General features: G+C 43.6%; 1 protein-coding gene across 1 annotated transcript in view; it reads right to left on the reverse strand.

Annotated features, from left to right (window-relative positions):
- LOC126249547 (uncharacterized) overlaps positions 1 to 22,473 on the reverse strand; it is a 385,639-nt gene extending 363,166 nt beyond the window's left edge. Inside the window, exon 1 of the mRNA XM_049951212.1 lies at positions 22,359 to 22,473. Coding sequence (XP_049807169.1) covers positions 22,359 to 22,413 — 55 coding nt within the window. The 5' untranslated portion in view covers positions 22,414 to 22,473. The remainder of the gene's footprint in view (positions 1 to 22,358) is intronic.
- Between the last annotated feature and the right edge of the window lie 3,439 nt (positions 22,474 to 25,912).

Consider the following 25,912-nt stretch of genomic DNA (forward strand, 5'->3'; position numbering starts at 1 on the left):
ATCTCAAGTGTAACGTCCACTGTACAAAGTGCCGTCAGTGCGAACAAGAGGTGACCGAGACGTGTAACCAATCACGCCGGGTGATAAGCCAGTATGGCGATGACGAATACACGCTTCCAATGTGCGTTCACCGCGATGACGCCAAACACGGATGCGACCATGATGACGCTGTAAACAGAACCTGGATTCATCCGAAAAAAATGACGTTTTGCCATTCGTGCACCCAGGTTCGTCGTTGAGTACACCATCGCAGGCGCTCCTGTCTGTGATGCAGCGTCAAGGGTAACCGCAGCCATGGTCTCCGAGCTGATAGTCCATGCTGCTGCAAACGTCGTCGAACTGTTCGTGCATATGGTTGTTGTCTTGCAAACGTCCCCATCTGTTGACTCAGGGATCGAGATGTGGCTGCACGATCCGTTACAGCCATGCGGATAAGATGCCTGTCATCTCGACTGCTAGTGATACGAGGCCGTAGGGGTCCAGTACGGCGTTCCGTATTACCCTCCTGAACCCACCGATTCCATATTCTGCTAACAGTCATTGGATCTCGACCAACGCGAGCAGCAATTTCGCGATACGATAAATCGCAATCGCGATAGGCTACAATCCGACCTTTATCAAAGTCGGAAACGTGCTGGTACGCATTTGTCCTTCTTACACGAGGCATCACAACAACGTTTTTCCAGGCAACGCCGGTCAACTGCTGTTTGTGTATGAGAAATCGGTTGGAAACTTTCTTCATGTCAGCACGTTGTGCGTGTCGCCACCGGCGCCAACCTTGTGTGAATGCTCTGAAAAGCTGATCATTTGCATATCACAGCATCTTCTTCCTGTCGGTTAAATTTCGCGTCTGTAGCACGTCATCTTCGTGGTGTAGCAATTTTAATAGCCAGTAGTGTAATAATAATAATAATAATAACAGTGATGATGTCATGATTATGAGAAAATGCCTACTATAGCAGTGAATATTTTTTATCCACAGAAACATATTTTTAAACAACAATAGTTGTTTAATTTTTCTTGCAAATAGTTTTATTTATACTGTTATATATTGTTTGAAATAATTTTAGATGTAAATCAGAGAAATTAAACAGCAGAATTGTAACAATTGCTGTAGGGTTTAAGTTTTCTCCCAAAATAATAATTTCACGTGAATTACAAGAAAATGAACAATCAATATTTATGTTTTTGATATGAATGATTTGTTAAAACTTTTTGTAGATGAAAGTGATCTGTCCAGTTTTTGTTAATTAAAACTGTACACATGATATTAGACGTACATAACATTTCCTTCTTACACTTAAAGTAATAATAATATTATTATTGCCTCTGTTTCATTCACAGTCTCAAAGCAGTCTGTGTTTTAAGTCTCTTTTCTTTGTAACGTAACATGGCTTTCCCAACTGCCTTTTTCCAGCAGGTGTCTATATTACTGGCTAATTGGCACTCTTCATCGTCATTTTCCCTTCTTATTCTATCTCCAGAATCATACGCAAATAACGCTGCGCCTTCGGCCCATATCTGGTTTCTAGGTGAGATTTAAGACTCAAATGTTGCAATGAGAATAACTCTAGTGACCGATGGCCTCAGCAGTTTATTCCCTTAGGAATTCACACACATTTGAACATTTGACAATTAGTCAATAAATTCCTGTATGTCAGTTTCCTTGAGTTTGGCAAGAAAAACTGTCAAGTTTCCAACAAGCCAGGTACATGCACTGTGTTTAGCGTCGAGAAAAATTTCAATCTAGTCGCAAAACTTGGTCGACGTTTATCATACTTATAGGGGCGTTTGTGATAAAGCCACGACTCCAGAACGGTGTTCACAGCTCAGTTTTGGCAGTACCCTATTCTACATTACAAACTATTTCAAAACAGCACACACTTCACTGCAGAATGAACGATTCATTCGGGATGAGGCGCGGCTCGTGTTTTCCATACTGGAGAAGGCTGCAATATTTATCAGAAGGAACTACTCTATACCTCGTACTAGACTACAGATCAGTCTGTAACCACAACCAAGATTTCAGGAGCGGGAAGGGGGGGGGGGGAGGATATTACACTCTAGCCAAACGTTTACATATTGTACCTTCTAGTGCTCACTCCCTCTACAAGACCTAGAAGTCTGTAACGAGAATTTCCGACCACCCTGTATAACAATTGTTGTTGTTGTTGTGGTCTTCAGTCCTGAGACTGGTTTGATGCAGCTCTCCATGCTACTCTATCCTGTGCAAGCTTCTTCATCTCCCAGTACCTACTGCAACCTACATCCTTCTGAATCTGCTTAGTGTATTGATCTCTTGGTCTCCCTCTACGATTTTTACCCTCCACGCTGCCCTCCAATGCTAAATTTGTGATCCCTTTATGCCTCAAAACATGTCCTACCAACCGATCCCTTCTTTTAGTCAAGTTGTGCCACAAACTTCTCTTCTCCCCAATCCTATTCAATACCTCCTCATTAGTTACGTGATCTACCCACCTTATCTTCAGCATTCTTCTGTAGCACCACATTTCGAAAGCTTCTATTCTCTTCTTGTCCAAACTAGTTATCGTCCATGTCTCACTTCCATACATGGCTACACTCCATACAAATACTTTCAGAAACGACTTCCTGACACCTAAATCTATACTCGATGTTAACAAATTTCTCTTCTTGAGAAACGCTTTCCTTGCCATTGCCAGTCTACATTTTATATCCTCTCTACTTCGACCATCATCGGTTATTTTACTCCCTAAATAGCAAAACTCCTTTACTACTTTAAGTGTCTCATTTCCTAATCTAATTCTCTCAGCATCACCCGACTTAATTTGACTACATTCCATTATCCTCGTTTTGCTTTTGTTGATGTTCATCTTATATCCTCCTTTCAAGACATTGTCCATTCCGTTCAACTGCTCTTCCAAGTCCTTTGCTGTCTCTGACAGAATTACAATGTCATCGGCGAACCTCAAAGTTTTTACTTCTTCTCCATGAATTTTAATACCTACTCCGAACTTTTCTTTTGTTTCCTTTACTGCTTGCTCAATATACAGATTGAATAACATCGGGGAGAGGCTACAACCCTGTCTCACTCCTTTCCCAACCACTGCTTCCCTTTCATGCCCCTCGACTCTTATAACTGCCATCTGGTTTCTGTACAAATTGTAAATAGCCTTTCGCTCCCTGTATTTTACCCCTGCCACCTTCAGAATTTGAAAGAGAGTATTCCAGTCAACATTGTCAAAAGCTTTCTCTAAGTCTACAAATGCTAGAAACGTAGGTTTGCCTTTTCTTAATCTTTCTTCCAAGATAAGTCGTAAGGTCAGTATTGCCTCACGTGTTCCAACATTTCTACGGAATCCAAACTGATCTTCCCCGAGGTCGGCTTCTACCAGTTTTTCCATTCGTCTGTAAAGAATTCGCGTAAGTATTTTGCAGCTGTGACTTATTAAACTGATAGTTCGGTAATTTTACATCTGTCAACACCTGCTTTCTTTGGGATTGGAATTATTATATTCTTCTTGAAGTCTGAGGGTATTTCACCTGTCTCATACATCTTGCTCACCAGATGGTAGAGTTTTGTCATGATTGGCTCTCCCGAGGCCATCAGTAGTTCTAGTGGAATGTTGTCTACTCCCGGGGCCTTGTTTCGACTCAGGTCTTTCAGTGCTCTGTCAAACTCTTCACGCAGTATCTTATCTCCCATTTCGTCTTCATCTACATCCTCTTCCATTTCCATAATATTGTCCTCGAGTACATCTCCCTTGTATAGACCCTCTATATACTCCTTCCACCTTTCTGCCTTCCCTTCTTTGCTTAGAACTGGGTATAACAATTAAGACGCCAGATATCGTACCACGCAGACTACTTTTAGAAAATAAAAGAAAATAAGCCTCGATCCAGAATCCAACCCTCGACCTCCTTTATCCTAGCCCAAAACGCTATCCATCGCACCAACTACACAACGCTGCTACCGTATCCTGACAGAGGTAGTTACCGTACACGTGATTACAGTGTTGTCAGACTGCAAATGTCTAACATCTATTTAATACTCGAAACATGCGCAGGACGGTATTTTGTGAGAGACATTTTTGTATTGCTGGTATGTGAGGAATCGCGCAGCGAAGTCCGAGTGCGCGAATTTTTCTTCACCCTGTATATTCTACCACATCTGGTAGCAACAGTAAAGCCGTCCGTTGTGGCCGAGCGGTTCTAGACGCTTCAGTCTGGAACCGTGCGACCGCTACGGTCGCAGGTTCGAATCCTGCCTCGGGCATGGATGTGTGTGATGTCCTTAGGTTAGTTAGGTAAAAGTCGTTCTAAGTTCTAGGGGACATGACCTCAGATGTTAAGTCCCATAGTGCTCAGAGCCATTTGAACCATTTTTGAACAACAGTAAACACGAACAACACTAAAACAACTTCTTTGTCAGTCAGTACCATTCAACTGCTCATAAGTATATCCTATTGACCTCGAGGCCATATGGCCGTTAGATAATTAATCTTTATTCTCCACAAGCTGTTCCTTGAGTAAGATAGATTGTGGTATACACCGCTTCTAACAAACACCGAACAACGCGCTCCAGTACGCGGCCGCCAAATACATCGCTGGCCGCACTTCTCCGGGCGGCTCGCGGCTACCATCACTGGCCGCCTTCGCGCGCGCGCGTTTGTCAGCACACAGCAATTGGCTACGCCAGGAAACATTGCGATTGGTTTTCCCTGGAAAACAGTGACCCCAGCCGACGGCTCCATTAACTATCAAGCCTTATATAAACCCGGCCGCCGCCGCAAACGACAGTTCTCATCGGGAAGTGCAGTACGCCGTGTTCCAGCTGCTTGTGGATGACTCGCCGCACCACTCGAAGTTACCTGGCTGCTCGGCGGAAAATCTTGCGACTTCACTTGGAGAGACTGAACTTCACTGGACTTGGGAATATTTACGGGACGTGCACCCCACCATGCACATTCGGACATTGGTATAACCAAACTTTAATTCTGCATTACTTCCGAGTGTGAGCCTGGGTAGACGCTTGGCTAACATAATTGTTAAAAAGTGATTTGTGATTCAATAAACCAGACTGAAGAGGTTATTGTGTTATTCCTGGTTATAACATAGATACAGCAATTTTATGCGATGTCTGATTACCTCGTGATAACCAGACTACGTCGCCCTATAGGAATAACGTAGCCACAAAAGCGAAAAAACTAAATTGAAAACTGGTTGGGGCTGTGATACTACTTCAGGCCGCCAAGATCAGCCGTTAACGTGAAATGTTGGTTTTCCCTTGGAGCGACATGACAAGGTCTGTACCATTCTAATATTTTTCATTCCGATTATAGCCGGGACTTGCTCATCAACCCGCTTTGCCGGTTAACGACTTACTCGCTGCACTGTACGCACATATAATAGTATCAGAAGGTAGTACTTGCTTTTCAGAAAGCTTGTACCTCCCTCTCAAAATGCAGGCAATAGTGATTTCAGTTTCACCGTTAGTTCTGCGCGACATAGTGTGTTGGTACCTGTGGAGCTTTGCCACAGTGTAAGAGAAATAGAGATGTGGAGCATGAATGCATGTGACATCATCCGCTTGTTTGGCTGCGGAAAGTCGATACTGTGAAACCAGAGAGCTTTTTTCGAACAAATACACCACTAGATAATACCGTATGTACACCGTTCTAACCAGGGCTCGATCACTGTGGCTCAAGTTCACTTTAGCGGATGCTGGGCGGGTTCCTTCCAAACGATGTTGCCTATCTCTTTTGCCGACTCTCTTCAAAACCATCTGCAATAACGTTGTTGTCAAATCATCAGATAAAAAGAAAACTTAACGCGTCACAAGGCGTCACTCCACCCGCTTCAGTATAAGGATGGTAAACTCCCAAGACCTCAAAGTAATGAATAAAGAAAGAGACATGATGTTCTTGCTGTATTGAGTAACGACCGAAATGTGAACACCATTTTGCAAAGAGCCCGCTTGACCTTGAAGCGGCTGTTGTGACGCGAATAGAAGCCCAGCTTAACTATTCATTATCTGATTTGGGCTGGCTTCCAAGATTGTCTGCGACATAGCTCGTCTTTGCCGTTCATTCCCACTGTGGTCACTTCGAAGCTCAAAAAATGTGAGGATAAACGACGGAAAGATGGCGAAAAACAGGCACACACGTTCGTGTACCACTAACTAATACGACAGCAAAGTACGAAGGGAAGGGGGTAACTACAGTAATTTGATGTTTTAGATATGTACCGCGCATCCGCAGAAACGTATGTGCATGTTTACACTACTGTCGCAAATGAACGCCGAGCGAAGTGTTGCAATGGTTAAGGGACTGGGGAGGAACAGGGTTCAGATCCCTGTCTCACCAGCCAGAGTTCCTTTTTCTGTGATGTCCTTCAGCAGAATGCTGAGATGGTTCATTTGAGAAGATCACGACTGCTATCCTGTCACATCCCAGCGCTCCAGCTGGGTGAAGACGAAAATACGTATTTGAGACAGCATCGTCGGCATTTGTTGTACATCGTAGCAAGCCCGGGTTTACATCAGGATTAGGTCAAACCGTTACAAAACACATAAATTATTGGTTCATTTTACGACAACTCTTTAACACAGAATACTTAACGTAGATGCGTTCCAGTCGACTTGAATGACAATATACAAGGTGTTTCCATAAGAGTGTACGAAATGTAACAGGATATAGAGGATGTTCCACTGAACAATTTGTGGTAGGGAACTTGGGATCGGAGAAGCCAGCTTAAGGAGATACAGAAGTAATCTTCAAGAATGATATTTTCACTCTGCAGCGGAGTGTGCGCTGATATGAAACTTCCTGGCAGATTAAAACTGTGTGCCCGACCGAGACTCGAACTCGGGACCTTTGCCATTCGCGGGCAAGTGCTCTACCATCTGAGCTACCCAAGCACGACTCACGCCCCGTCCTCACAGCAAAGGTCCCGAGTTCGAGTCTCGGTCCGGCACACAGTTTTAATCTGCCAGGAAGTTTCAGAAGCAAACTTGTCTACCGCTTTGTCTAGCATTACTCTTCTCCTGCTTATTTACAACTAACATGCGTACAATTTTACATGTACTATGCTGTTTATTTACATTTAAATTCTTTGTTTCCAGCAAGGAAACGAGGAGAACGAGCCTGATTACTAGGAAACCTAGCCGGCAGGTGTGGCCGAGCGGTTCTCGGCGCTTCAGTCTGGAACCGCGCGATCGCTAAGGCGGCAAGTTCGAAACCTGCCTCGGGCATGGATGTGTGTGATGTCCTTAGGTTAGTTAGGTTTAAGTGGTTCTAAGTTCTAGGGGACTGATGACCTCAGAGCCATTTTTTGAACTAGGAAGTCTAACTGGCCGTCTGCCCCCAACTACTTAAGGTTCGTGCAAAGAGTTCTACCTGAGTTGTTGCAGGACGTATCCTTGGCTGTTCGTCAGAGCACGCCGATACACCAGGACGATGCACCGCCTCACTTCAGTGTGGCTGTCCGCAACTATCTCAATGCTGTATTTCCTGGCCGCTGGATTTGAAGGGGAGGTCTTATTCCATGGCCTGCGAGGTCACCTGACCTGAATACCCTTGATTATTTCCGATGGGGATATCTAAAATCACTTGTGTATGAGAACCCAGTAGATACGGAGATGGAATTAGTTGCCAGAATTGTAGCTGCCTGTGATGTGAATCGAAACACACCAGGGATATTTGTCAGGGAGCGTCAGAATTTTGTTCGGTGACGTCACGCTTGAATTGAGGTTGATGGCCGTCAGTTTCAGCACATTTTGTACGATACAGTACAAATGGTATGCTCATTGTGTCAATGATGGCATTTGCAGCTAACTGTCGCTGATGTAAATTAAAAAGTACACAGTAATGTGATTTTATTCCTATTATCTCCTTAACTTGGCTTCTCCGGCATCAGGTTCCTTACCTCAAACTGTTCAGTGGCGCATCCTCTACGACCTGTGAAATTTTTTCACGCTTTTACGGAAACACCCTGTATAGGTTTTACTGCCACAGAGTACAAGAATACTGTTTATACGGGTGTTCAAAAAGTCTCTCCGCAGTGCCGTATGATTGTTAGCCGCGCGTGCCGTATGCCGCAGTGAATATACCGAAATGAAATTCAGTGAAATACAAGTTATTAATTTATTGAATATTCATTTTTACTCACAAATTTTCACATTAAATGTTGAAAGCGTCACCCCTGTTGTTGAATACAGAATTCAATTCGTCTAATCATGATTCCAAACACAAGCTGTAACATCTCTTCTGTAAAAGAAGCAGTGGATATTGCAGTTTTCAATTCATCGATTGATTTGGACGGTTTTTATAGACAGTTGCTTTCGCTGCACTCCAGAAGAAAAGTCAAGTGGTGTTAGCTCAAGCGATCGTGGAGGCCAAAGTCCCTGTGAAACTATGAAATTATGCGATTACCACATCAGCAAGTAGTGACATTGAAACGCGAGCTGTATGCGCGGTTGCACCATCTTGCTGACAATAACCGTTCAGTATTTCACTTAACACATGTTCTCCTATGAATGGGAAGAGAATATCACTGCAGTATCGTTGTGTGTTTATTGTTTCGTTGAAAAATATGGGACCCACAATCCCACGTCTGGAAATTGCAATCCAAACTCCTATTTTCACAGAATGAAGTGGTTCCTCATGAATATACAATGGATTTGCAGTACACCACGTACTAGAATTTTGCGAGTTCATGTACCCGGATAAATGAAACCACGCCTCATCAGTAAAAAACGTTTCATTAAAAATATCCCTTCCATTTTGTTGAACGAAATTTTTCAACCATTGACAATAATGCAGTCTCTTGCCATGATCAGTATTTTTCAGTTCTTGCACGACTGTCACTTTGTATGGGAAAAGTTCTAATCTTTTCCTTACAGCTGTGTGGGTCGTTACGACACTAACATCGATTTCCTGGGCGAGTTTTCTTATTGACTTATTCGGACTCGTGGGAATTTTATCGGAAATATGGAGCAGTTTATCCTCAGACAGAACGCTAGGACGACCACTTCTCGGTGCATCTGTCACTGAACCTGTACTACGAAATTCGTTAATTAAATCTCGCACAGTATCGCGATGTGGGAGTGTTGTCTCCTGGGACACTGAATTAAATGTTTGACGAACTGAAACTGTGTATTTACCGCCAGCTTTGAACACTTGTTCGACTAAAAACACGTTCTTCAATGGTTAGCATTTTAACAGTGACAAAAACGAAACAAACGAACAAAGGAACAAAACTTAAACGTTCACGTCAACACGTAACAACACACACCAACGATACTACTGACGCTGGCTGAGATAAACGAAACAGTGGAATGGTGGGAGAGTCCACTTGAAGGAAAGTAATCCAGGCAGGCGAACAATCATACGGCACTGCGGAGAGGCTTTTTGAACACCCCGTACTTGAGTAGTACTGAAGGACAGTTACATATCAATGTACATTTAAATTCCAACTTTGATAAACAGTTCTGACTAATAACGCTGCTGTATCTGAACTATGTTGATGTTGCTCTTAATCGGCGATCACGGAGTGGGTCGAGCAGGGCTGTGCTCTGACGTAAGTAGACATCCACCAGTGGCAGCGTATGGAACCTCTGGAGGGCATGTCTTCACCGACGTCTCTCAATCGTGGTTGTGTCTTGCAGCGACTGTCTCTAGCTTGTGGTGCCGTCGTGAGGTGCCAACCCTAGAGGGTGAAATCTCATGCTGGACGTGCCTGATCCTTAAGGACTCCACACGTAACATTCGCAGCCGAAGGCACGTCACCATCAACAGCGATACACGTGGAGAAGTTTCGAGTTTGACACAGGACATTGGTCCAAAGTCTAGTGACTAGGAACTGTCCTTGGCTCCCATCGTCACTTAAACAAAGGCGATGACAATTTGTGCCACCGCTACCATCTGGTCCAGCACCACTCCGTCAGAGCACGTTAACCACCTCGGCTACAGGGGCAGAGAATGAATGTTAAGAAGACCACCATAAGTGTTATTTTAGGTGCATCTATGTGCCCAGTCAACGGAGTGAAAGATTGTACTTGCCATTTCAGCATGTACCTTCTAAAGATTTATTGGGTGATCTATAATTTTAAATGATGACAACGGCACATTTCTGCCACTTCGTCACCCCAAAATGCTCGTGTAGGCTTAAGGGGCTCCGGAACGCCCTATACTTGCAATGTTAAAATAACGCTTATAAATCACATCTTTCCTCACATAGTATTTGAGGTAGGAAGTTGAACTTTTTACAGATTATTTATTGGAATATGGGCTACAACCTAACACAGGGATTTTACAAAATTTTAGTTCAGTTATTAAAGCAGATTTTTTTTCAATTGTAATGAAAATTCACAACATTTTTTTGCAATTTTTTATTTATATTTTCAAAAATATACAGTTTTTTGGAAAAAGGCTGTGTTAAATTATGCAGAAGGTACTGTGTAACATTTACTGAAAGTTTGAAACAAATATGTTTGGAAGATCCTTAGAAAACATGTAATTAGTATGAGAAAATAAAAGTTTTGGGAATCGAGCGACAAAGATTGGATTAACTTTTTAGTGCATTCCAGGTCCATAGGATGGATTATCTTCATCCTCTGCAAACTCCTCCTCCAGCTTCCTCTTGTTCCTCCTCCTGTTTACTCTTGCTTGTATTTATAGACTCTTTACAGCCCTGTCTGCAGCCCGAAGGCGTTCCTTGTCTAAAGCAAGCATCGCTCGTACAATGTTAGAACCTATCTTCATTCCCATATTTCTAAATACCTTGCACCTTACAATGTTGCCATCATTGAAAGTCGCAACAGCATCATACACACCAAAGTGAAGTGTTTCTATTCCAACAAATACAGTCTTGGGGATTCTCGACCATATAACACTATTTACACTTTCATTGGGGTTTTGAGTTTTTCCGTGAATACACTTTTTCAACAGTTCAGGTACTGCTAAGTCTCTGAAAATAGGTTTTATCACCTCCATTATTGCATGAGGCAGACTATGCTTATGAGTGTACACTTCACCAGTTAGCAATCCTTTGTTATATTTACACCAACTGTCTTCTTCTTTGGGACACAAGCTATGTTGGGGATTTTCATCGTCTTTATTGTTTACAGTAATAACACATACCTTTGGCTTTCCAACATTTCTCCTTTTCTTAAAAGCCTTCAGAGGATTTCTAATAACTTTACTTTTACTCATTATTATACTTCAACAAAACACAGACTCAAGAAACAGAATTAATTACGAATATTTTCGAGATAACGACAGAGTAAATAAACATGAAACAATCGACACCAGCGATATATATTGAACCATCACAGGTTAGCCACAACACATACTTTATCTCACATCACTAAAATGTACCTGATGAACACGGACGTTAATAATAACACCATTTGACAGCAGTTTAACAGCGCCACAGTGGGTCACGCCCATGTAGAACACATTTCAAAAAAAATTTAAAAATAGTTGTAGTCTTCGGAATTGAATAATTTATATATCTATTAAAAGGTAATAGTCTGCAGATTCAGAAAACGCAAAAAAGTAAAAATTGAACTTTTCATCATTTTGAGCCTTTCCGGAGCCCCTTAATATATGCAGTTAAAATAACATTTGTAATTTCTTAGGAGGGGAGTCAAGTGATGCTGGTATTACGTGTCCTCTGCCGTATACCTTACGGTGCCTTATAGTGTGAGGACGCAGAGTGCAGTAATAACAAATAAAACTTACTGAAAGAAAGATGTTACTCGTGTAAACCTGTAGCAGAGTTTTTTTCTGAGCTATTCTGTCGCATTCCCCATATTTTCACATATAATGCGTAACAAATGGGGAAACGAAATAATATACGTTGAAAGATAGCCTTCCAAGTCCCCATTCCCAAATGAAAAAATAATAAAAGGAGTGATGACGATAAAAAGCTCTATATGGTACAGGTCTTCTCGAGGAATGGAAAGAATTAAGGAAAGTGTTGGCTGAGGCAGCCTTCCGAGGTCATTCTAAGCCCGGAGGATTACGCCTCAGCGCGGCGTAGATGGTTGTATGGTGGTGAAACTGTGTATTAAGAGTGGCATTATGTCTGTATTGTGTTGGATGATCATGAAAATGATAGTTAGGATGCGTTCGGAACTCATTACCAACATGAAAACTAATTGCTGAAGGAATACAACTCACTAAAACGCCCTCATTTGGTGTACTAATGATCACGAAAAGAGTACCGTTTATTACTGTGTAGTCCGCCCCCGGTAGCTGATTCACTTCGGCCATATATTTCTTTCCTTTCTTTTTCATATATTTTTTCATATATGATTTTTCTTTTGGGACATTCAAATTACATGAATAAATCACATAATATTGTTAATAATAATAAAAAATTACATACATGTACAATGTTTCCTTCCCGCTGCCTCTCCCTTATCCTGTCAGGAGACGGGGACACCGTGGCCAGGCCTCCAAGTACGACCCCTGACCACTCTGCCCCCTGACCTACTAAACCTTTTTCAAAAAAAAAAAATAATAAAATAAAAAAAATAGTTCTAGGTTCTTAAAAAAGCGGTCTGAGGCGTTTATTCAAAAAAAAAAAGGGTTGGCAGAGCACTTGCTCGTGAAAGGCAGAGGTCCCGAGATCATTAAAAAAAATAAAAAAAAGTGGTCAGCGCGACAGAATGTCAATCCTAAGGGCCCGGGTTCGATTCCGGCTGGGTCGGAGATTTTCTCCGCTCAGGGACTGGGTGTTGTGTTGTCCTAATCTTCATCATTTCATCCCCATCGACGCGCAAGTCGCCGAAGTGGCGTCAAATCGAAAGACTTGTACCCGGCGAACGGTCTACCCGACGGGAGGCCATAATGACACGACATTTAATTTTAATTACTGTGTAGCACACACATTACATCTGTTTTCCGCAGATCATGTAAGGGTATAGAGCGGCGAGTACCCCTGATACCAAAGTCATTTCCTGTTCAATGTGCGAATGGCGCGTGGAACGGACAACTGTCTGGTTCTTCTTCCAACCTACGCTCTAAGGACTTTAAGAAGAAACTACTAAAAATGGCTCTGAGCACTATGGGACTCAACTGCTGTGGTCATCAGTCCCCTAGAACTTAGAACTACTTAAACCTAACTAACCTAAGGACATCACACACATCCATGCCCGAGGCAGGATTCGAACCTGCGACCGTAACAGTCGCACGGTTCCGGACTGCGCGCCTAGAACCGCGAGACCACCGCGGCCGGCAGAAGAAACTACTCCGTCCGCAGCTCGTGGTCGTGCGGTAGCGTTCTCGCTTCCCACGCCCGGGTTCCCGGGTTCGATTCCCGGCGGGGTCAGGGATTTTCTCTGCCTCGTGATGACTGGGTGTTGTGTGCTGTCCTTAGGTTGGTTAGGTTTAAGTAGTTCTGAGTTCTAGGGGACTGATGACCATAGATGTTAAGTCCCATAGTGCTCAGAGCCATTTGAACCATTTTTTTTTTTTTTTAAACTACTCAGTGATGGTTAACACCTCCCTTGTAACGTCTTCCACTGGAGTTTCACGAGCATTTCTGTAAAGTCGTCGAATTTACTAAACGAACACGTGTGTCGAAACCAGTCGCTCTTTGTTAGATTTTCTGTATCTTTCGGACGAATCCCACCTGGGGAGAGTCCGAGACTGACGAATAATATTCAGTAATCTACCGAACGAGTATTTCGCAAGTTAAATATTTTTCTAACGAATCTCATCCTTGCATCTTATTATCCTACAACTAGTTTTATATGACGATTTTACTTTAGGTCGTGCCGCGCGGGATTAGCCGAGCGGTCTCAGGCGCTGCAGTCATGGACTGTGCGGCTGGTCCCGGCGGAGGTTCGAGTCCTCCCTCGGACATGGGTGTGTGTGTTTCTCTTTAGGATAAGTTAGGTTAAGCAGTGTGTAAGTTTAGGGACTGATGACCTTAGCAGTTAAGTCCCCTAAGATCTAAAAAAAAAATACAGCTTTAGGTCGTTACGGGGGATTTCCCCTGTGTATTTTACGGATGCTACTGATCCCTGTGTATTATCGCTAATAGTGTGATCCAAAAAAAATACCTCTATTTAGGCGCAACACGTCACATACACGGCAAACTACCACTCGCTGCACCAATCGCTGATCCTCTGCAAATCTTACTGCATTTCGCTACAGCCTTTCGGCGGCACAACCGTCCTATAAACAACAGCTCGCCGAGCTTCCGACTCATCCAATAGTTAGCTCATCTATAGGTGTTGTAGGCTAAACAGTGACCGCACCTTAACACTGCCTCGGGGTGGGCCATACTCCCGAAGCTATGTTTACATCTAACAATTTCGTCCCGTTAATAATGTAGCAATTCCAAACCACTTCTGATAAAACTTTTTCTTTATGGTGTGGGTTTTGAGCAAATGTAAAATCGTGGGGCTGTTAATGATTTACTAACACAGTTTCATTTTGAACAATACAGTCAAACTGTGCGAGACGACTCTTTAGACTTTAGAGGATATGTAACGCACGAGGTCCTATGAACAAATATCTGGAAATACACGACACCAGTGGTAGATGATGATGATGATGATATTCAGTTGCTGGGGTGCTCAACTGCGCGGTTATCGGCGCCTGTACCAAATCCCAACCTTTACACTGTCCAGTCTCGCCACTTTCCCGAATAATGGTCAAATCGTGAGGACAACACAAACACCCAGCCTCCAGGAGAAGAAAATCCTCGATCCAGTCGGGAATCGATCTCGGCACCCCACAATCCAGAGGCAGCAACGCTAGCACCCAGTGAAGAGATCAGCCGTTTTACTCTTAGGACAACGCCTGTTTGTTGATGTCAGCCGTCTCGGAGTAGCTTCGCTGGGTGGTGAGGCGGAATGGCGGGTTCGTTCCTCGCGCAGGGCATGGTTGTGGTTTTCAGTGAAATGTTTCTGGGTCTATCCTCCAACGTGAAACATGACACTATGCTACCTCGGTGCGACAGATTCCCGAAGATACTTCAGTTTTGTTCATAAATATTAGCATTCGAGACAAGCGGTTATCAAATATCCTTCGTTTGTCTAGATTGATTTTCCGTGCTTTCCGTATATTACTTAAGGGCACGCCGGGGTATGGAATCTAAATACCGCTAATGTGTGGTCGAAACGAATCACAATTTAAAACGTGTTGTGTGATTGTACTAAAAGAAATAAAAATAATTATAGCATCACTACCGACGTATGGCAGTGTGACATGGACGTGTAATGTGAAAATCATCCATATACTGAGGGTGTCTCATTGAACAACGTAAAGATGCGTGACTCGGAGAGACAGGAAAACATGAAATGGATCAGGGAACAGGCTGGTCTGGGAGACTCAGAAATGGGCTGACCGTGTATCCACGAGAATGGATAATAAATGGACGCAGGAAGTTCTTTGCAGCTTTCCAAAAAATAAGAAACTGCCGAGACGACGACGTAATTTCCTGTCTAAATATTGTTTTTCCTGGCTTTTATCCTACATATTCACGAGGTCGGCTTGTTAATTATTGGATTTGGTAATGATGTAGTACAGAATGGCCGGGTGCCCTTTCTGTTACCACAAACCTTCACATTCAACGTCACTTCTGCATTCAAGCTGTCCAATATCAAACGCCATGCTAAATACATTCTGAAAGCATGATATTAGTATGCCATTGTCATAACCTGCCTCTTCCAAAGCATATTTTAACATAGGTTTGTACTTGATTGTATAGCACAGAGTGAAATCTGACGATGAAATGACGATCGTGTAACATTACTTGTGGTTTTTGGCAGTGTAGTCCAACAAACATAGTGCCCTTCTCACGTAGAGCTCATATTGCCTAAAGAAGTACACGTCATGAGGGTGGAAATATTTCGTTGTCTTCGGTGTATTCTTGATATTTTGTATCTTCGCGTTGCCAGATTTCTTCTCTTAGACCTGGAATAGGTGATCATTCAAATGTCTCTCGTGTTAAGATACGCATTTTTACATACGAATGTCTCATACCACTGTTATTTGAAATGAGCGATTTATATTCTAAGCACATTTTCGTGCGGTTCTGAGCGTTGGAGGACACGCACTTCGCTTGTCAGAAATATCACGTGGGAGCTAAAGCGATGATGGTCCGCTTTGCTATCGCAGATCTGAATGACGGGACACCGACTTCCCTCACGCGGCTAAAACGCTGGCTACTAATAGTCTCTAATTATTTTTAAAATTTCCACCTTCTCGAACCGTCCGTACTTCTTGCCTCGCACAGTTTTTTTTTTTTTTTTTTTTTTTTGAGTTTACCGTCCCTTCACTAGCGATGTCATTAGAGAGGGAAAACTAGCTGACATGGACAAGGAGCGGGCATGAATAGGTAATAGAGTTGTTAAAGGAGCCACTTCGGCCCACGCCTGGAGTAATTGGGGCGAATCACAAAAAACGTGGATCGGAATGACTGCTGCCGTACGAGGCTCCAGTTTCTTGGCCACTGCACCGCCACAGCCGTACCGGACACTTCCTGTGTCTTTGCCCGAAACTTGCCGCTTCAGCACACAAAAACGACGCCGTTCCATTCAGCGCACAGTCGGCGAAATACGGCCATTCGTGTAACTGTACGCGACGCGACACACGCGCCAATACAGCGCCATCCGCACAGGCTTCTACACCACTCACTTGACTGCACATTACACCTCGTCCCATTCCGTTGGTTCTCGCGTGTAAAACGTTCTAGCCACTCGAAACTTCTAGATTTTGCCTACGCAGATACTCCTTGCACACGAATGGTCATAGGTTTGTTTCATCCACGGGAGAACGTCACGCAGATGCTGAAAAACTGAACTCTACCAGGCACAATTTCCCTTTATTATTATTTGCGAATAAATCGATTAGGACTTATCAAAGTACTTAGAGGTGGTCATTTGCCTTCCTTCGAGCCCATATCATTCCCTTCCTGTGGGCTTCATTTCTCTCTTCAGCTCATGCTTGTCCGCTCTTTTTCACTCCCCCCCCCAAGCAGCTTACCACTTGCGAATTTTCGACCCGAAGACTTCACCGATTTCGAGATCATCCGGTGGAATTCCTACCAGTTTCAGATTAGTTTTGACTTTGTCAATCTGTTTCATCGTATCCGTTTAGGCCTTCTCCAGTAGTCAAAGAATGAGGCTATTTGTTTTCTAAGTCTGCCTGGGTTCATTATCCTAATGTATCCGTAGAATCTTAACCTGCGTTTTCTAACGAAACGATCGATATTTGTGTGTTCTTTGATCTCCTGCTTGCCTCTGAGTCGGTATTGTTTGTCTAGAAGATTTTGGCCGAGAACTTTTCTTACGATTTTGCGTTGCTTTCCCTCAATGTTTTCAGTGTCAGTTTTTCTGTTAAGAAATTAGTGTTTTTGATCCATAAACGCATTCTGGTTTAATTACTGTATTGTAATGTCTTAGTTTCGTGTGCTTGGAGATATATTTCTTGTTGTGGATACTTTGCGTAAGTCGGTATGTAATTTCCATCTGCATTTAACTTCGTTTGCTTTTGTTTCGATACTATTTCCATGAATGGTTTCACCGAGATATTTATATTGTGGAACACTTTTGCCATATTTCACCTATATGAATTCTGATACTTGTTTGTTGCAGGTCATCTATTCTGTCTACAGAAAAAGGTACCTGGAGACCAACTTTTTCTGTAGTTTCTATCCCAAAACGATTTTGGTTTCACGAAATGTCGCGAGTTAAGATTGCTGAATCGTCTGCAAACGCTAGGCAATCTACGCAGGGTGTCCCAGGATGAATGATCAACGTTCAGGTATATGACAGGAACGATAATTCGATGCAAAAGAGTCTAGCCGACACAGGCTGTAAAATATATACCTTAAGAACCACGAGTACTTTCATCTTCGATAATGTGAACCAAGTATCTTCTGCTGCAAGTTACTTGCTTTCCATATTTTGGAAGGAGGTAGTATGGGCCAAAATAATAAGAATTTGTCTAGTAAATATGGGCTCTAAAATGCATCTCTTCAAAGCTATGAGCACTTGTTCAGTAGAAAGACGTGTTTCGCATTAGCAAAGAGGAACAAGTGCCCATAGCTCTTAAGATATGTCCCGTCTCCGGCCATCCTGATTTAGGTTTTCCGTGATTTCCCTAACTCGCTTCAGGCAAATGCCAGGATGGTTCCTTTGAAAGGGCACGGCCGATTTCCTTTCCCATCCTTCCCTCACCCGAGCTTGCGCTCCGTCTCTAATGACCTCGTTGTCGACGGGACGTTAAACACTAATCTCCTCCTCCTCCTCTTAAGATATGCACTTTAAAGCCCTTGTTTACTGCACATTTTTTTCTTGTTTTGGTCCTCGCAACCATCTTTCAAAATATGGAAAGCAAAACGTTTGTAGCAGAAGAGATATGTTTCACAGTATCGCAGATGAAGCCACGCTCATGGCTCTTAAGGTATATGTTTTAGAGCCCATGCTTACTAGATTTTTTTTGCTTCGAATGACCGTTCCTGTCAAATGCCTGGATATTGAGCATTCCTCCTGGGACACCTTGTACAGATTCTTCGCTTACAAGGGAACCTCCCCATCGCACCCCCCTCAGATTTAGTTATAAGTTGGCACAGTGGATAGGCCTTGAAAAACTGAACACAGATCAATTGAGAAAACAGGAAGAAGTTGTGTGGAACTGTGAAAAAATAAGCAAAATATACAAACTGAGTAGTTCATGGGAAGATAGACAACATCAAGGGCACTGGGCCTGCAGGAGCGCCGTGGTCTCGTGGTAGCGTGAGCAGCTGTGGAACGAAAGGTCCTTGGTTCAAATCTTCCATCGAGTGAAAACTTTAATTTTTTATTTTCAGTTTATGTGACAAACTCTTATGTTTTCATCACTTTTTTGGGAGTGATTATCACATCCACAAGAAAACCTAAATCGGGCAAGGTAGAAGAATCTTTTTACCCATTCGCCAAGTGTACAAGTTGGGAGGGTCGACAACATATTCCTGTCATGTGACGCACATGTCGTCACCAGTGTCGTATAGAATATATCAGATGTGTTTTCCTGTGGAGGAATCGGTTGACCTATGACCTTGCGATCAAATGTGTTCGGTTCCGATAGGAGAGGCACGTCCTTTCGTCTACTAATCGCACGGTTTTGCGATGCGGTCACAAAACACAGACACTAAACTTATTACAGTGAACAGAGACGTCAATGAACGAACGGACAGATAATAACTATGCAAAAATAAAGAAAGTAAAATTTTCACTCGTGGGAAGACTTGAACCAAGGACCTCTCCTTCTGCAGCTGCTCACGCTACCACGGGACCACGGCACTCCTGAGCTCATGTGCTCCTTGATGTTGCCTATGTGGCCCATGGACTACCCAGTTTGTATATTTTGCTCATTTTTTCACAGTTCCACACAAGTTCTTCCTGTTTTCTCAATTGATCTATGTTCAGTTTATCAAGGCTTATCCACTGTGCCAAGTTATAACTAAATCTGAGGGGGGTGCGATGGGGAGGTTCCCTTGTTAGTACTAGTTCTCTTCACTTTTGTAAGCAGGCTGCCGTAGACTGACTCTGAGGTCCATCGTCAAGCGTATCCCAAACAGGCGTTTATCCAGGATTCTATTCTGGACGAGGAAGGAATGGGGGAAGCACATACCATAGATGCCTACAGTTTTAATTATATCAACAATAAAACACATAAAATGTTAAAACGTAATAATAATCATCCTTTGTTTACATCGCCGGCCGCTGTGGCCGAGCGGTTCTAGGCGGTCCAGTCCGGAACCGCGCTACTACAACGGTCGCAGGTTCGAATCCTGCCTCGGGCATGGATGTGTGTGCTGTCCTTAGGTTAGTTAGGTTTAAGTAATTCTACGTCTAGGGGACTGATGACCTCAGATGTTAAGTCCCATAGTGCTTAGAGCCATTTGAACCATTTTTTTGTTTGCATCAGTTCAAAGAGAGACAGCATTCGAAAAGCATTCGTCCGAATATTTGCGAACTACAAGAAGATATATAATAACAATCGTACCTCTCAACACTGATAACGACATAATTTACAGAAGATGAAATCGAAGTGTGCACTCGCCAATATCGGAATTTCAGGTGGAGGGTCTTTCCCTTTCCGTTTTGCTTTACTCATCTTCCGGAGGTATGCTGGTTCGCCTGTGGGCTCACGAACTGTTTTCTTACCAGGTCGCAAGCGCATCCACGAGCTTAGGGAACTACAAAGTGTCCTCTGTAAAACTTAGCCTGACATTTCTAGAGTTCCTTGACATTTTCCAGCGTTTTAGTTTCGCAGAGAAATATAGAAACTCTTGTACTAACACGTTTTTTCTTGGGGGGGGGGGGAAGGGGGGGAGGGGTCATGGCTCACCACTATTTTGATCCGCACATGCTGCCAATTAAGGTTTTTTTTTCACAATGTCGTCCGAATACTTCTACAAGCAATATGATAACAATAGTATTTCACAACATTGACAAACCAAACCTGTGGCCAGCCGTGCCACCGTTATTTGAATACGTTGAACATCCGCTGTTACCCCTATTCAGCAATGTTTTCAGAGTGGACACACAAGTATTTTTTAAGTTGTCTGCTCAGTAGATTGGCTGCATTTTCCCACTACTCTGCTAATGAACCGAAATCTATCGCCTGCTTTAGCTACGACTGAGCCTGTGTGATCATTCCATATAAATTGTTACAACTGGGTATGTTAACGATTTCATTGATTGCAGTTGTGACTTATTGATATTATGTGATAATATTTGTCTATGTCCTGTGAAGAGCACAATTTTATGTTTCTGCACATTTAAAGCAAATTGCCGGTTTTGGATCCCTCCGAAATCTTATGAAGATACGACTGGATATCGGTGCAACTTTCTTCAACCAGCACTTCATCACAAGTGACTTCACAATCTGAAAAAAGTCGGAGGGTATTATTAATTTTGTCTACGAGTTTCTTGAGGCACGCCCTAAGTTACTTCTAGTTTTGTCGATCTCTCTCCTTCCGAAATAACATGCCGAGGCCTCCCTATGAAGAAATCCTCTAACCAGTAACAAATTTTGTTTGATACGTCATACGATCGTGCTTTTGTTGATAAACGTTGGTGTGGTCGCGAGTCGGTGATTTTCGCTAGTCAAGAAACACTTCATTCACCTGACTGCCTTCATTCGTGACTTTCAGAGTGCCATGTTAGAAAAGCGCTAGTAGGGTTTTGCAGGACCCATGTTTTCGGAATCCACATTCGTTGTCATGAAGGAGGTCATTCTATTCGAAATACTTCATTATGTCTGAGGTCAGTTTGGGTTCTAGTATCATAGTATTTGCTTATTTCGTACGAACTGTACTGAACTGAATTAACAATATTTGCGCTTGTGCGTACGCGCTTAGCACGCAATAGATTTTCGTATGGTCGTAAATTATTTCATATGAATTGGAAGAGGAATTGCTTCCTGAACACTCTGTTATTTGGTACGTAAAATACAGTCACACGGCAGGTTACAATTTAGTAACCACCGGTTTCGGATGGGTAAGCAGCCATAATTAATTTCCAAACAGTGATGAGGGTTCAACGTGGTTTGAAACTCGGTAATGGATGATCTGACATCCGAACCGGTCGTCAATAAAATATTAAGTGCGTATGAGACGGCAGTCTACTTATTACATTCTGACAAATTGGCGTTGCTCCGCGCCACCATAGCATATAGTACCAATCTCTTTCTTTATTGCAAAAAGGGCAATCAGGAAAACCGTTTATACTCTAAAAACTACACGCGTTTTTATCATTCCTCATTGTGTACTTACACCTTTGAGTAGCGTGCGGTGCTTGTCTAGGCAAGCGATTATCTTGCAATGCAATCATCAGGTAAGAGCACTGTACAGCAGATGTTGCGAACTTGAACAGCCGTACAGAATGTTTCGGTGGCCACAAGAAGTATCCACTTCCGTATCGATAATTCCACATTTTCCAATTCTCTTGTCTCGCGAGATATATTTCTCATTATTAACAGGCCGTAATATCACTCAGGACACAGTTCTGCACGCACTCTCTCTGGCGATTTCAAACAAGCTTTCTGAGTCAGAGACGCTGGAACAATGCTATAGCTAAGTCGTGGCGATTGTTCGTCCAGAATGACGCTAGTGCGTGCAATGTTAAAATAAAGCAACAAACACGTGTTAGCGAGCGCGCTCGTGCCACTGGTGTATATGTCTCGCTAATGCAAAATTAACCGTATTGTTGCTGCGAGCATGTTCGTGCGAAGTCACTGATCTTCTACGGAAGTGTTTCCGGTACGAGGTCGGCAACATCGATGACAACGACGTAGCCGCACTTCCGGGACCACGACAACTCTCGACTGTCGGCAGGCGCGCCGGTCTGTCAGCGTGAGTCGACTCACCCCATGACAGCAGGAGGTGCAGCAATGCGCCAGCGCAGAGGGTAGCCGCTAGCATGTTGTCCAGCGGCGCGCTACATCTTCACTGCAGGCGGCAGTCAGCTGGGGCTGAGATGTGGGGCACGCCAGCGCCGCTGCCGCCGTTACTCCAGCGGGCTTTCACTCCCCTCCACCACGCCACGCCGCCTCCCTGCCGCAGGTACGCGCGGCCGCTCGGACAAGTCCCGCCACACGCATGCGCCTCTGCTGTCGAGGTGGACGGCCTGGCCACCGTGCTCCGCAAAATGTGTCACTCTAGGCGTCACCACTTCTTTGGTAACCGCCTGTTTCGGCAGCACAGCGTAGCTACCTAACAAACGTAATGAGCCGGGAATTTAAATCCTCTTCAGCGCGCTACTAGTAACCGAAGGCTTTGTTGTCGTTTTGATCTTCTACTAGCCGAGTTCCCGGCGTTGCCCTGTTATGTATTGATTTCAATCTTCTGTCAGTCCATTTCCTCCTACCACCTCTATCCATCATCTCCTCTCAACACTCTCTGCCCATCTCTTCCTGTCCTCCCTGTCCGTCTGCTCCTCCCCCCTCTCTCTATCCCTCTGCCGCCTCCCCCACCCCTCTCTGCTCCTCCACTACTTCTGCCCATCACCTCCTTCCTACCTCTAATTCCTTCCCCTATTACCCCCTCTAACAAGGGAAACTCCCCATCGCTCCCCCTTCCGATTTAATGGTAAAGTGGCTCAGTGGACACCCCGTCATAATCTGAACACAGATCTACATCTACATGACTACTCTGCAATTCACATTTAAGTGCTTGGCAGAGGGTTCATCGAACCACAATCATACTATCTCTCTACCATTCCACTCCCGAACAGCGCGCGGGAAAAACGAACACCTAAACCCTTCTGTTCGAGCTCTGATTTCTCTTATCTTATTTTGATGATCATTCCTACCTATGTAGGTTGCGCTCAACAAAATATTTTCGCATTCGGAAGAGAAAGTTGGTGACTGAAATTTCGTAAATAGACCTCGCCGCGACGAAACACGTCTTTGCTTTAATGACTTCCATCCCAACTCGCGTATCATATCTGCTACACTCTCTCCCCTATTACGTGATAATACAAAACGAGCTGCCCTTTTTTTGCACCCTTTCGATGTCCTCCGTCAATCCCACCTGGCAAGAATCCCACACCGCGCAGCAATATTCTAACAGAGGACGAACGAATGTAGTGTAAGCTGTCTCTTTAGTGGACTTGTTGCATCTTCTAAGTGTCCTGCCAATGAAACGCAACCTTTGGCTCGCCTTCCCCACAATATTATCTATGTGGTCTTTCCAACTGAAGTTGTTCGTAATTTTAACACCCAGGTACTTAGTTGAATTGACAGCCTTGAGAATTGTAATATTTATCGAGTAATCGAATTCCAATGGATTTCTTTTGGAACTCATGTGGATCACCTCACACTTTTCGTTATTTAGCGTCAACTGCCACCTGCCACACCACACAACAATCTTTTCTAAATCGCTTTGCAACTGATACTGGTCTTCGGATGACCTTACTAGACGGTAAATTACAGCATCATCTGCGAACAACCTAAGAGAACTGTTCAGATTGTCACCCAGGTCATTTATGTAGAGCAGAAACAGCAGAGGTCCCAGGACGCTTCCCTGGGGAACACCTGATATCACTTCAGTTTTACTCGATGATTTGCCGTCTATTACTGCGAACTGCGACCTTCCTGACAGGAAATCACGAATCCAGTCGCACAACTGAGACGATACGCCATAGGCCCGCAGCTTGATTAGAAGTCGCTTGTGAGGAAGCATAAAAAAAGGCGTACCGAACTGTGAAAAAAGAAGCAAAATAGGAACAGTGAACGGTCCATGCTCAAGATGTCCAACATTGAGCGACGTGCAAGAGCGCCGGCCTAGTGGTTGTATGGTCACGGTGTTGGACTACAAAGTGGGAGATTGTGTCCAAATCACCTTCCTGTCTTTTTTATTCATTTTTTCCACCAGTTTATGAACTGCCCGTCCGATCGTTGACGTATCTGTTCTCCTTCTGTAGTCTTGGTAATTGTCACACTACACACTGGTTATAGAATATGTGTCATGTGATAAGGTTATATGATCGTCACAAGTAAATGTGATGAATAGTGAGAGCAGGCGAGATGCCTCATAAATCACTGACAGAAATGAAAACAACAGCAAAAAAAGGGTCTGAACTATGTTACAACGAAGGAATTCGAGAGTCAAAACTTCCAAAACGGAACGCACGAGGCATAACAGGGTGGTACTTGTGTAGACCGAACAGGAGGTACGTACGTCTGGAGATCCCTTCGTTACACTTTGCTGTTGCAAACGTACGTTACACCACCATAAAGACACAAATTTGAATACAGCGAAATGACATCTCAATAACTGGACAAACAGTTGTGGAAAAAAAATAGCACGAGAGAGATTTGAACCCGGATTTCCCCTTCATAGTCCAACACCGTGAGCATATAACCACGACACCTCTCTCATGTAAAGTGGCTTGATGTTGCACATGTTGGTCTTGGACCTGTCACTGTTTATATTTTGTTTCTCTTTTTCAGAGTTCAGTACACCTTCTTCCTGTTTTCATGCTTCATCTGAGTTCAGTTTTTGACATGCTATCCAATGGGTCCATCTTACCACTAAATCTGGGGGGGAGGGAGGTTACGATGAGGAGTTTCCCTTTTAAGTTCATCCTCCCCTCTATGTCCATCTCCTCACCCTACTAACTCTATCTCCGCACCCCACTAAGTCAATCTCCTCCTCACCCCACTAAGTCAATCTCCTCCTCCCCTCACTCTGTCAATCTCCTCATTCTGTCTCTCTTTCAATCTCCTCATCCCCTCTCTCTTTCAATATCCTCATCCCCTCTCGCTTTCAATCTCCTCACCCACCCCTTTCTATCAGTTTCCTCCTCCCCTCTCTCTGTCAATCTTCTCTTTCTCCCTCTCTTTCCTCATCCATTGTCGCTTTCAATCTCCTCATTCCCTCTATCTATCAATCTCATCATCCCCTCTCTATGCCAATCTCCTCATCCTCCCCCCCCCCATATGTGTCCATCTATTCTTTCTCCCATTCTCTCTCTCTATCTCTCTCGCCCTCACCTTCGGCCTCTTCCCATCTCCTCCTCTCCACCTTTTCTCACCATCGCCAAGTTATCACCGCTACTAAAATAGCAGGAAGGTCGTTCTTACCCCTATAACAATTCTTTCCAGACAGTATGTACTATGTGTACCAAATTTGGGGGAAATTGTTCCAAGGCTTTAGGAGGTGGTTTTTTCCAGCAACTTTGCCATAGTATGCACATGTCATATATTTCCAATATATTTAACATACGTCACACATCTTTGTACTTATGTTTCACCTGAATATGTAGCGAATTTCGCCCTGCAGTTTCGTTTTCACGCAGCGAAAATGTAGTTGGCGATAAACTTCTTTCCTTTCTCTATTTTGTGGGGGTTGTGAAAGAGAAAAAGTTTCGTAAAGATTCGAAATTGTGTGTTAAGTTTGTTGCAAGTCACTTAGTACT

This window comes from Schistocerca nitens, chromosome 3 (genome assembly GCF_023898315.1).
Source record: "Schistocerca nitens isolate TAMUIC-IGC-003100 chromosome 3, iqSchNite1.1, whole genome shotgun sequence".
NCBI classification, from domain to species: Eukaryota; Metazoa; Arthropoda; class Insecta; order Orthoptera; family Acrididae; genus Schistocerca; species Schistocerca nitens.